This window comes from Ursus americanus, chromosome 24 (assembly GCF_024610735.1).
Source record: "Ursus americanus isolate L20-20 chromosome 24, mUrsAme1.1.p, whole genome shotgun sequence".
In the NCBI taxonomy this organism is placed as follows: domain Eukaryota; kingdom Metazoa; phylum Chordata; class Mammalia; order Carnivora; family Ursidae; genus Ursus; species Ursus americanus.
In genome coordinates this window covers 47,049,006-47,061,886 of record NC_142150.1, presented here as the reverse complement: position 1 = coordinate 47,061,886, position 12,881 = coordinate 47,049,006, and the positions used below count along the sequence as shown (strand labels likewise).

At 55.7% G+C, this 12,881-nt stretch overlaps 2 protein-coding genes across 8 annotated transcripts in view; one reads left to right on the top strand and one right to left on the bottom strand.

The window, feature by feature from the left end:
* CHID1 (chitinase domain containing 1) overlaps positions 1-995 on the bottom strand; it is a 28,536-nt gene extending 27,541 nt beyond the window's left edge. For both annotated transcript variants that reach the window (XM_045770768.2, XM_045770769.2), the window contains exon 1: positions 874-995. The gene's annotated coding sequence lies outside the window, so the exon portion shown is untranslated. The remainder of the gene's footprint in view (positions 1-873) is intronic.
* Positions 996-8,877: 7,882 nt separating this feature from the next.
* Positions 8,878-12,881, top strand: part of AP2A2 (adaptor related protein complex 2 subunit alpha 2) — an 84,364-nt gene continuing 80,360 nt past the window's right edge. For 3 of the 6 annotated variants that reach the window (XM_087855158.1, XM_087855157.1, XM_087855155.1), the window contains exon 1: positions 8,878-9,087. In XM_087855158.1, coding sequence (XP_087711284.1) covers positions 9,021-9,087 — 67 coding nt within the window. In that variant the 5' untranslated portion in view covers positions 8,878-9,020. The remainder of the gene's footprint in view (positions 9,088-12,881) is intronic. The other 3 variants (XM_087855159.1, XM_087855160.1, XM_087855156.1) reach the window with 1 other exon arrangement.

Sequence of the window (12,881 nt, the reverse complement as noted above, 5' to 3'; positions counted from 1 at the left end):
CTCTCACACCAGCCCCACACGCTCACACCCGCTCTCTCACACCAGAGCCACACGCTCACACCTGCTCTCTCACACCAGCCCCACACGCTCGCACCCGCTCTCTCACACCAGCCCCACACGCTCGCACCTGCTCTCTCACACCAGCCCCACACGCTCACACCCGCTCTCTCACACCAGCCCCCCACGCTCACACCCGCTCTCTCACACCAGCCCCACACGCTCACACCCGCTCTCTCACACCAGCCCCACACGCTCACACCCGCTCTCTCACAGGCCCCCCACGCTCACACCCGCTCTCTCACACCAGCCCCACACGCTCACACCCGCTCTCTCACAGGCCCCCCACGCTCACACCCGCTCTCTCACACCAGCCCCACACGCTCGCACCCGCTCTCTCACAGGCCCCACACGCTCGCACCCGCTCTCTCACACCAGCCCCACACGCTCACACCCGCTCTCTCACAGGCCCCCCACGCTCACACCCGCTCTCTCACACCAGCCCCACACGCTCGCACCCGCTCTCTCACAGGCCCCCCACGCTCACACCCGCTCTCTCACACCAGCCCCACACGCTCGCACCCGCTCTCTCACAGGCCCCACACGCTCGCACCCGCTCTCTCACACCAGCCCCACACGCTCACACACGCTCTCTCACAGGCCCCACACGCTCACACCCGCTCTCTCACACCAGCCCTACACGCTCACACTCGCACTCTCACATTCGCGCTCCCTCGCGCCGCGCCTCCTGCTCTCACACGCGTCCCCCGCAAGCCCACTTCGCGGCGCCGAACTGAGGCCGTGCGAGGAGGAGGAGGAGCAGGCGCCGAGACGCGGGGCGCGGACGCCACCCCGGCCGGCCACTGCGGGGCTCACCTTCATGTCCCGGAGGCCGGCCGGACCACCCTCACGCGCGGCCGGAAGACGCTCTCAGGCGCCGCCGGAAGTCCCGCCCCAGAACGCTGGAGCGCCGCCGCCGCCGCGCAGGGCACGCTGGGGTAAGGGCGGGGCCGAAGCCGGGGGCGGGGCCGAACAGGGGCAGAGGGCAGGCACCGGTGTGAGGCGGGGCTGGGGGCGGGGTCAGGGGCAGGTTCTCGCGCGGGGCAGGGAGCAGGGGACAGAGGGCAGGGGGCTCAGGACAGGGCCGGGTTAGGGGCAAGGGGAGGGGGTCAGGGGAAGGGACCGCGGTAGAGGCAGGGGCTGGTGCAGGGCCGGGGGCAGAGAGCGAGGGTAGGGGTCGGGGCTGGCGCTCCTTGGGAGGCTGGGGCCCCAGCCGTGCCGCGAGGCGACCACGCGGTGACCATCGGGAGTCGCCTCTCCCGGCGCCCCTCCTTCCCCTCTGGTGGCCACCCTCCATCCTGGCCCTCCCCGACCTCTCGCACACGTCCCTGAGTAAGCGCGGTTCAGTTCTGCGCCTCAGGCAACGTCCGTGTGGCCCCTGGACATCGAAAACCCCGCGTAGATGAGACCCAGGGCTCTCTGTCCTGCCTCATGGATCTGCGGCACCAAATTGCAGCTCTCACAAGCTGGAGCCCCCCCCCCCCCCCGCAAGGCAAACAGAACTCCTCCATCTCAGGGCAGGCAAGAGGAGTGGGCACCGTTGGGACTGAACACAACGTGGCCAGCAATTTTCATCACAAGGCATTTTACACTTGATGCAAGCTGACAGACAACCCCCCCCCCCCCCCCCGCCATCCCTAGCTGCTCCCAGCAGTTTCCTGCAGAAAACCACACAGCCGTCCCCACCCCGTCGCTGCCCCTCCAGCCCCAGGACACGCTGCCTGGCTTGTTTCCCCATTTCTGCTACTTGGGAGGCGTCTTTCTGAACTGAACTTCGTTCTCTCTCTTCCTAGTCATGTTTCCTTCTTTCTCTTCCCCATAATTCCTGCCAGCTGACCCTCCACAGTCTTCCCAGAGAGGGCCGGAGCCTGCTGTGTGTGCCGACTGTCACTGGCAGCTCTGTGTTCCTGGCACCCAGCTCAGCCCTGAGGCCTGACCCTTGGGGTAGTGACTCCAGGTCAAGCAGAGCTCTGGAGAGGACCCCAGTCAGCTCTGCTAGGTGCCCAGGTAGCTGCTCAGTCCTAGGAATGCTAAGGAGACCCCAGCAGTATCAAAGGTCTAGTGAGAAAGGCATGCAGTCGTCATTCAGTGACTAAATGAGCTCCTGTTGAGTTCAGAGGTCTTCCGAGCTGAAGAACGGCAAAGTCCACTCGGGGTTCACTCTGAGCCAGCATTGCCCAAAACCCAAGAGCAGGCAGGAAGGAGGGGCAGTGCAAAACCCCACTGGGTAGGGTTCTGGGGTGTCAGGCTCCCCGCTGGTGGATGCCAAACGGCCCTAGAACTTGGATGGAAAACTGACTTTTTCAAATGGGTACACAACTTTCAGCCACAGTAAGGTTTAGTGTGACGTGTAGAATGGTCTAAGAGAATCAGAACCAGAGTGTTAGTGCCTACAGAGTAAGTGAAACCTGAACGCGTTTGGTATTTCATGTTTCAGGAACATTTGAGACTACTTGGGGTTCACCACATTCAAAATTTTAATCTATTGAATATACGCATTCTTTTTTTTTTTTTTTAAGATTTTATTTATTTATTTGTCAGAGAGAGAGACAGCCAGCGAGAGAGGGAACACAAGCAGGGGGAGTGGGAGAGGAAGAAGCAGCCTCCCAGCAGATCAGGGAGCCCAACGCAGGGCTTGATCCCAGGACTCTGGGATCACGCCCTGAGCTGAAGGCAGATGCTTAACGACTGAGCCACCCAGGCACCCCCGAATATATGAATTCTTGAAGCACCCAAGATTTAGTTGTCAATTCAGACAAGCCAAAGCACTTAAAAAGAAAATAAGAGAATTGAATTTATAAATTCAGTTTGAAATGTTGAAAATGCTTAATGTGCTAAATTTGTAGATAGACCAAATATTTTGAGAGGCCCCTGGAAAATAACCATAAATCTGCTAGGCTTATAAAGGGAATAACAGTGTTTATGAAACTGAACTTAACGGGTTTAAAAGTTCAGTTTTGAATTTGTAACTTCAATAAATCAAATCCTAATTATTTAAATTTAATGTTAATTGGAGTATAACCCCCTTGCCCAGTCCCTAAACCCAGTGCCCAGGCTCCATTCCTGGCCCTCTTGCCTTTGAGGCAGCCCACCCTACCTGGGCTGGGTGTAGGGTACCCAGGCAGTGGTTCAGGCTCTGAATTTCAAGCCCAGGTCTGGCCCACCCTCACATTGTCCTCCTCCTTGTCTGTAGTGGGAACAGGAGGACAGAAGAGGGCAGATATATGCCCACGTGGAGCAAGGGGGACTGCAGAAACAAGCCCTCCTGCTGCCAACTGAATGACCCCCCCATCTTCTGACTCCCCTCAGAGCCAGAGCCAACTGATGACCCCTCATCTTCTGACTCCCCATCCTCTTCTTCTGAGCCAGAGCACCCCACCCCAAGTGCACTTGGCCAGCTGTGCATCCCTAACCTGAGGCTGCCCCCTCTGGGACAACTTCAAAATTGTCCCTAAGTGAGGTACTTGACTGACTCAGTCCGCAGAACAAATGGCTCTTGTTCTCAGGGTCATGAGTTCAAGCCCCATGTCGGGCGTAGAGATTACTTAAAAAAAAAAAAAAAAAAGTCCCTAAGTAACTATGGGGAGCTCATTACACACACCAAGAGTACTTGCACCTGGTTGTTGGAGGTGCCTGGTGGCTGTTGGACTTCTGGGGGCCAGGCTTGTATGTTCCTGGGGTGTGGTGAGGGTGGGGTGAGGGCGGGGTGTCCTCATCTTGCAAGTGGCCCTGGGCCTCTCCTCATTTGCCAAGTCAGCACAAGACAAGCTCTTCCCAGCAGGGGCAACCCGTGACTCATCCTATTTTAACTGGGGGAGGTCTCAGCCAGCGGTTGCCCCAAGGGCAGGGCCCAGGCCACTATCACTGACTGTGTACTACCACTCCTGAACCTCAAAACATTCCTGTTATGAGGCCGGAAGCCCAGGAAGAGGGACACATGTCAGGATTTCCTGCTGCTGAGCCCTCCCCTGCTCATGGATGGAGACATCCTCCCTGGGTGCTGGAATAAGCAAAGAGCAAGAAGGAAGGAGTGGGGCATACTCACGTGCAGTGGAAGCTTTCAGATTTAGCTCTGGAGCCAGCACAGCAGATTTTCTGTCTGTGTCTCACGAGTGAGCCCCTGCCAGCCCATCTGGCCTTGGCCAGGGTGGGGGCTGTGAGCTGGGTATCATGTGCCTCAGGTGTGTAGGTGTCCAATCAGAGACAAGGCAGGTAATAGACCCCAAGGCAGGTGTCCGCAATGGGTGGGTGGCCCTGCATAGGACTGTGTGGTTTGTGGCATCAGTGCTTGGTTTTATGCCTCTCATCATCCCTACAACCAATCTTAAAATGCCCCTGTACCAGAGGGAGGGGCAAGGTGTGTCTGATGAAATCAAACGGGCAGAATTTTTTGGTGGGGCAGGGGGGCAAATGGTGGACCCCAGAAAGTTGTCCACATCCCAAAGCCCAGAACTAGTGAAGGTGACCTTGTTTGGAAATAGGGTCTCTGAAGATGTGATTAAGGATCTTAGGATGAGATCATCTTGGATTTAGGGTTAGCCTCAAATCCAGTGATGGGAATGCTCCTAAGAGAAAAGAGGGAGATTTGAGACACACAGACACAGGGGAGGAGACCTCCAGATGACGGTGGCACAGTTGGGGTTACATAGCCCTGAGCCAAGGATGCCGGCAGCCACCAATAGCTAGAAGAGAGGCAAGGACAGAGTCTCCCCCAGAGCCTCCAGGGGGACCCTCTGCTAACTGACCCCTTCATCTTTGACTTCTGGATTCCACAGCTGGGAGAGAATCCATTTCTCTTGTTTTAAGGCTCTGGTTTGTGGTCGTTTGTTACAGCTGCCCAGAACCCTAATGCGGTATCGCAGGAAGGCCTGAACTGATGCTGGGGGCATGTTTTCTTTCCTGATGCTGCTTTTCCCAGACCGATCTTAGCATGGACATATACTCCATCGGCTCACACTTGCTGGGTGAATATTGGCCTGGATGGATGCCCTTGCCACAAAACGCCCAACACCATGTGGTGATAGACAGCTGGCTGGCTGCTGGCATGGCTGGTTTGGCCTTTAAAGTCACAGGGTGGGGAGCCTGCGTGGCTCAGTCAGTTGGGCATCCAACTCTCGGTTCCAGCTCAGGTCATGGTGTCAGGGTCATGAGTTCAAGCCCCGTGTCAAGCTCTGTGCTCAAGGAGAGTTGGGGCTGCTTGAGATTCTCTCTCCCTCTCCCTGCCCCTCCCACTTGTGCATCTCTCTCGGTCTCTAAAATAAACAAATAAATCTTAAAAAAAAAAAAAAAAAGGTCAAAGGGTGTGTTTTTCCACAGGTAACTTAGGGAAACTGAAGGTCATGGATTCCTACTCTGGGGGGGAACAGGAAGCCTGATCTGGCAGCATCCTGTCGGGACAGCTGGATTTTCATAGATGTCTCCTTCACCCCGTCGCCTGGTTGGTGTCACCAGCGGCATGGCTCCTGTGGCTGTTTACTGATGATTGACAATGCTCCTTGAGCCCTTTGAGCTCCCCGGGGAGTGGAGGTGAGGTGGTCTTGAAGACACACGGGAGGGCAGGATGGCTGGCATCTAGACAAGCCTCAGGCCTCTACAGCCCCAGAAACTTCAATGACACCGAGCCCTCAGGCGTGGGGATAGCTGTTAACTAGGATCTTGATTTGGTTGGATGCAGCAGAGCCCCCAGTCACGGTGGCGGTAACGTAAACACGGGAGGTTTGAGGACTGGCGCAGTGGCGAGTGGAGGGACCATTGTCACCATCTGAGATGGAGCTCCAGCTATCAAAACCATGTTCCAAGCAGCAAGGATGGGAAAGGGGGCACAGACTCAAAATCCTGCCCTTACATGTGCTCACATTACCATCTGTTATGGGGCGAACCATGTCCCCTAAAAGTTCACATGTTGGAGTCCCTCGGAATGTGACCTCACTTGGGTCACTTCCCATGTAATTGAGTTCATACCGGTGTAGGGCAGACCCCTTATTCAGCGTGACTGGTGTCCTTGTGCAAAGGGGAAATTAGGACAGAGAAAGAAAGAGGAGCACAGAGGGAAAGCCTTGTGAGGAGACACAGGGAGAAGATCCTCGTCCACGGAATCAGGAGGCACCAGCCGGGCCCACACCTTGACTTCTAGCTTGTAGAACTGGGAGAGAAGACATGTCTGCATTACTTTCCCCGGGTTATAACCCAGAATTTCTGGCATCTCAACCCTGTTTTAACATGGGCCCCCAGAGTGTAGCTTTCAGGCTGTCGGCTGCTCACGTGGGCTCAGCTGACCCAGATCACTGGGTGCCCCATGGGACAGGTCCACTCTCTCAGAATTCATCCCACACACGTTCTGCAGAGTTCTGCTGGCATAAACCTAACTTCCCGTGGTTCTCTGTTCTCCTGGTGGCTAAGCCTTCCCCATAGGTGTGCGGCTTTATGTTGGGGACCTGACTCTCCCAGGTCTCAAGGGGTGGGGGCCGGCCAGGGGGCTTTGAGGGAAACAGACTTTTCTCTTACAAAGTAACTCCTTCAAGGGATGTCATTAGAGCATCTTCAAGGGCGGGGACAACTTCATCCAATGAGGGGAGAGGGGCTGTGGAGGCTGGCAGGGGGGCTTTTGGCAAGGAGGGGCGGGGGTCCCCAGCTTATGCCATTTACTCCAGTCCAGTTCTCTGGACACTACATGTGCCACACCAGCGCTCCTGCTCTCCCACAAATTTGGGGAGGTCGTAGGTTCAACTTCTGTGTTTGTTTTGCAACAACCCAAATCCAGCTGTGTGGCTTTGGGCTCAGCTTGATGGCTGTAAAAAATGAGCTCCCCAGACATGGGCAGCTTCCTGCCACCTCAAGAAGAGCAGTCAGGTGTTTGAGCCCATTACTTTCCCTCTCTAGTTGGTCTGTTTCATTCAAAACACCAGCCTTCCACAGAGTTCTTGAATTCCTTATGCTCAGCTGTTGTCTGTGGCAGCGGACATGCTTGGTTCCCAGAGCCTGGCCTTCCCCAAGCATGTCATTCCTGGCAACCAGATGCCCAGGACTGCCCCATATCTGTCCCTGTACCCTGCTCAGGGCCTCTAGCTATGTCTGGACCAGGCCACCAACCCCAATTTTCTGGACGGGTCATTGTCTGCAACCCACTCCAGAGATTATGGGAAACATCACTTGCAAAAGTGACCGGAGGGCTGGGCAGGCTCAGGTCTGGGAAGGAGGCAGGACAGCCACCTAATGCTGCAGGATGCCCCCAGACACTGTGGCCATGCTGTAGGCTCTGGGCTCCCCAGCTCTTGTTTTCTCCTTCATGATGCCAGTGGTGGGCTTGTGTTCTTACTTCCCAGCGGCCAGGGATGCTGGAAAGAGACTCTCAGCTCTACCCTTGCCCCTGGAAACACAGTTGTGACCACAAGTGGCTAAAATGTGACAGATGTCCAATTCACACAACTTAAGAAATGAAACAGTTTCCAAGCACTTCATACTCATAAAGCTGGACTATCCCTTGCTGAGGAGAGACCGTGGTTAGGGAGGGCTGAGTGGACTCAGGCCCGAAGTCTGACTATAATAATGACCTGAGGGCTTGTGTGTCTGACGAGGTGTGGGAGCTGGCAGAAAGTGTGGGGTGTTTCTCATGGTTGCCTGTGTATCTCATCAGGCTCTGGGATCCCCTCCGCAAGCACACACATACTTTGGGGAATGCCAGGAGGCTTGGGAGGCTCAGAATCAGCCCTGAAAGGGGGTGGGATGTCTGTCCAGCTCCAAGCCCCTCCTCAGAGCAGCCCTCCACCTTGGGCTGAGCTGGCACTCTGTCCGTGCCCCACATGGGCCCCTGCAGCCTTTGCGCATTGTCCCGTCCTGTGAGTGGCTGCTGGGGGTGAGTCAGGGTCTGCTTGTCTGAGTCCCCTGGCTTGGCCATGGTAGGGTTTTCTGTAGGCCTGGGGATGTGTTCCCTGGGGATCTCCCCTCCTCCAGGAAGCCCTCTGCTGGCCCAGCCCTTCAGAAGGTCTGAGAAGATGGTGAAATTGCTGCTTTATAAGGATTCCAGCCTCCACAGTTCCGGTTTCCCCCAGGGGGTCTTGGAGGCCTGGAGCCTGGGTGGGATGCCTGGTTTGTGGGAGGGGCTCCGCCCCTTCCTCCTCCTGGCCAGGGTCCAGCCTGGCCTGACCTCTTGCTGGGAGCTGAGGAAGTGAGCCAGGGTGGGACGAGGTCTCTTTTGTGGGTCTGGGCCAGTACCAGGTACAGGGGAGGGGGGGCAGATAACCCCATCTCCGCATAAGGAGGAAGCTTCCTTTTCAAAGCCATCTGGCTTCACAAAGGCGAGCTCAGCAGGGCCACCTGCTCTCAGAACAGACTCCCTGGGGGGGGGGGTGTCCCTGCCCTGCCAAGGCCTTTGCTGTGCACCCAGGAGGTTGACTCATACGGGCAGTGGGCATAACGGCAAAGGGCCCTGGTTGGGCATTGAGGGATCGAAGTGTGGTCAGCTGGTGCTGTCCTGAGGTGGGGGGTGACAGTCCTTTCTCTTCAGGCCTCAATGCCCCTCTTTGTTAAGGAAGGGTCTGGTGGCTCTGGACAGCGGGTGATGTGCAGCAGACCCTCAGGGCCCCCCACAGTGGGCAGCAAGCTACTCCAGAACCTGGGCTGGGTCAAGGCCGTGGGGGGAGAGGCTGGGCAGGGTCGTGGGGAGCTCGGGGACGCGAACGCAAGGGTCCCACGGCGGCCCGGCAGGCGCGTGTGCCTGCAGGGGGCGTCCTCGCGTCTGCCTGTACGCGCCGGCGCTCGACGTGCTCGTCCCCGCCCCGCGAGCGAGCGTGCGCGTGCACGTGACAGCGAGCGTGTGTGCGTGCGCGCGCGCGGCGGCGGCGGCCCTGAAAGCGGCGCTCTGAGCCTGAGGCGGCTCCGGCTGAGACGGTTCCAGAGGCGGCAGCGATCCGCTCCCCGCTCCTCCTCCGGGCCCGCCAGCCCAGGCCGCTCCCCGGGGCCCGAAGATGCCGGCCGTGTCGAAGGGGGACGGGATGCGGGGTCTGGCGGTCTTCATCTCCGACATCCGCAACTGTGAGTGGCCGCGGCGGGGGACCCGGCCTGCGAGGGGCGGGGGCGCGCGGCGGGGATCCCGGTGCGGACCTGGGGGCGGCGGTCCAGGGATTCAGGCCCGGGGTGCGGGCGTGCGGGGCGGGGTCCCGGGTGCAGACCCGGAGGGCAGGGGTCAGGGGGCGCGGGGCGGGGTCCCGGGTGCGGACCTAGACGGCGGGGGTTCAGGGGTGCAGGCCGGAGTGCGGGGTGGGGGTCTCGGGGGCGTAGGTTCGGGGTGCGGACCCAGAGGGCAGGGGTTCAGGCAGGGGGTGCGAGGGTCCCGGTTGGGGACCTAGAGGGCGGGGGTCCGGGGACGTAGGCTTGGGGTGTGGGGGTGCCGGGCGGGGGTCTGGGTGCGGACTCAGAGGGCAGAGGTCAGGGGGCGCAGGGACCTGCAGGGTGGGTGAGGGGCACTCAGGCCTCTGGGAGCCAGGGTCGGGGGCTCGGACTGGGTCCTGCGGGTCAGGGAGCAGTGGGGCAAGGGTTGCGGGGTGCAGGGTGCAGAGTGCAGGGCGGGCGGTGTTCTCCACCCGTGTGGAGGGCTGTGGCATCGTCGACCGGGTTCCGGCGAAGACCCCCCCCCCCCAGCATGATGTCATCTCGAGCAGTCTGCTCGTCTTTCTAGTAATGGAGCATTTAACCCAGCGTTTTCCAAAATAGGATGGATTTTCACTTTGGGAGTGGGAACAGCGAAACAGTGTCTTGCCTGGGAAGCAGCTCTGCCCGGGTTCTGGTGGCTTATTACGTCCTGACTAAAATGACTCATTCCCCAAGGGAATCCAGACACCGGGGCAGTAGAGGGTGGGATGGCTTTGGCGTGGCTGCTCTGGCTGCTGTGTGCATTCTCAGGGACATGGGTGTCCCCTCACAGTGGAAAAAATCCACACCAGAAGGGAGTCAGGCCAGGAGGCTGGTGGGGGCACCACTGGTCCACCAATAACTGGCTTTGGTCTGTAGAGAAGCTACAGTGTTCAGAGAATGTCCTTTTTATTTTATTAAAGAAATTAAACACAAAACCAGTTTCCCATCTGGTGCGTTTTATTTTATTTTTTGTTATCCACCAGATAGTTAGTTGACTGATTTTTATTACCTGAAGTTTAATGTATATTTTGAAGAATGTAACGTCACCTGCTGGTAGATGCTGTTGTGTTGAGCCTTCCCTTGAACCCCTCACCTCCTTAGACTAGAGGACCTGAATGCCAGCCTGGTTCTCCCCCAGACCGTGGAAGCTTAGATCTTCTGTCCCTCTCCCTCGTTGTGCGAGAAACTGAGAAATCCATGTGATAACACTCTCAGATCGGAGCTTTTACAAGTAGGCAGTATTCTTTTTCTTTTCCTTCCTTTGCTATTTAATGTGATTTGCAAGACTGTAACACTCATAATCAGAATGCTAAGTGTTTGCTACTACTGCAGGGGAACCCTTGGCTGAAGGGTTAGCAGCCTCAAATTAGGAGTGATGTCAGTCCTTCCATTTTGGAAGGAAAATGCAGTGGGCAAGAAAGACATTGAGATTGAAACCCATTTTCTTGGACAGCCAGTCACCTGCTTGTTAGACATGTGTCCTGTGCTAGGTTTGCATTCGAGTGGAAGGTAGGTGCCTGCCATGTACCGAGGACTTGGCAGATACTTGTTGACTGACGGTAGAGCAGACTTTTTCCACCCTCACACTGTTGAGATGGGGGCCAATCATTTGTTGTATGGAGCTGTCCAGCGGTGGTGGATAGCAGCATCCCTGTCTATACAACTAGACGCCTCTGTTGTGACAACCAAAAAAATACGTCCAGACATGCCCTATTAGGCAAAGTTTTCTCTGGTTGAGGGCCACTGATACACACCAACAAAAAAGACAGTCTCTCCCCCGAAGGAGCTTAAGGAGGAAGGGGTGCCTCATCCTTCTTGGGGTCAGGTCTCTGTTTATTAGGGCCCCTTGCTCAGAAACACCTTTCTGACCTCGCTGTGTCCCTACCCTTTGTTTTGTCAGTCATAGTGCTGCACTTCTCCTTCAGAGCAGTGTCGTGGGTTTGTGGTGCTGTGCCCCCACTACACTGTAAGCCCCGTGAGGTGGGCACCACGTCTGTCTTGTTTGTCATGTCACTCCTCTGCTGCTTGCACAGAGTCTGGCATGAGACATGTGCCCAGTAAATGAATAGACGAGTGAGCCGGAGAGGACTTCGGTAGAAGATGATTTTGTCTAGAGGGCACTGCAGGTAGGGGGCCAAGATGTGCGTGGAGCAGCAGGGAATTAACGTTCTAAGCACCTGTGGGCTCTGGCTGCAGATGGGGTCAGAAAGCTAACTCTGGCCAGAGCTGGTCTGATCTTAACCCCTGTGGGGCAGGGAGAGGGGTCCCTGCGTCCCCTTTTCCCTGCCCACCTCTGATTTTGTGTGCTTGATAGTTTCTTGTGAGTGTGATGGATGTAGCCAGGCTCTGTGTAGGGAGGGCACTGAGCTGGCAGCAAGGGTCTGGACCCTGACTGCCTCTCACTTGCTTCACGACCCAAAGCCGGTGGCCACTGAGCTTCAGGTTTCTCAGCTGATGGAGAGGGGTGGATTTTGAGGTAGAGTATCACTAAAGTTCAACTCTAAAATTGCAGCTGTCTTTTACCTTCCTGAACTAGTTTCTTAAATTTCCCTCTTTAAGGCCTTCAAGAGTGGGCTCTGCATCTCTTTGCCCCTTCCTGTAAGTTGTTCACTTCAGATGACTGGCTGGGAATGTTACTCCTCTTAGCACAGGCAACAGCGAATTTGCTCCAGGATTTGATAAGGTGCTCCTGACATGAGGTCTTCCTCAAGCCTGTAGTTTTTGTGGCTCAGGTAGCAAAGTAATTCAGTGCCTCATAAAATTAACTTGATCCTTTTTGATTAACTTCAACCCAGGCCCACTGAATTTGGCTAATGTGAGTTCAGTGTGTGGGAGTTAGTGAACTGTTTCTTTCTTTTTTTAACTTGGTATTTAAAAAATCCTAATCCTTTTATTTAGTCCCATTTTTTAAATAATTCTTTGTTTTGAAATAAATACAGACTCGTAAGAAGTTGCAGAGAAATGGACAGGGAGGTCTCAGCACCTTTCACCCCACCTCTTCAAAGGGGGATTTCTTGCATAACAGTACAATTTCAACACCAGGAAACTGACATTGGTACATTCCACAGGGCGTATTCACATTTTATCAGTTTTGCCTAACACTGGTGTGTGTGCGTGTATGTAGGTCTTTGTACTTTTATCACATGTAGCTTTGTGTAATCCAATTAATCAAGGTACAGAGTTTCGTCACAAAGCCCCCTTGTGTTACCCCGTATGGCCCATCTACCCACCCCTAGTTACTAGTCTGTTCGCTGTCTCTACATAACATCTCAAGGATGTTGTGTGAATGGGATTGTACGGTATGTGACTTGTCAAGATTGCCTTTTCTCACTCCGCACAATCCCCTTGAGGTCTATCCAGGCTGTTGCATTAATTGTTATCATATCCAAGCGATGGATTTTTTAAAAAAAATTTTATTTATCTGAGAGAGAGAGCACGCACGCACATGCGTGTGCTCGTGTGCATGCACGTGCACACACAAGCAGGAGGGGTGACGGGAAGAGGGAGAGGGAGAATCTCAAGCAGGCTCCACACCCAGCGCGGTGCTGACGTGACCTGAGCCGAAACCAACAGTCAGACCCTCAACCGACTGAGGCGCCCAGGCGTCCCTCAAGTGATGAATTTAAAGAAAATGAAAGAACTGCTGAAATTGGGAAAATAATAGTTATTTGCTCTTCAGTTATTTTGGAACTTTT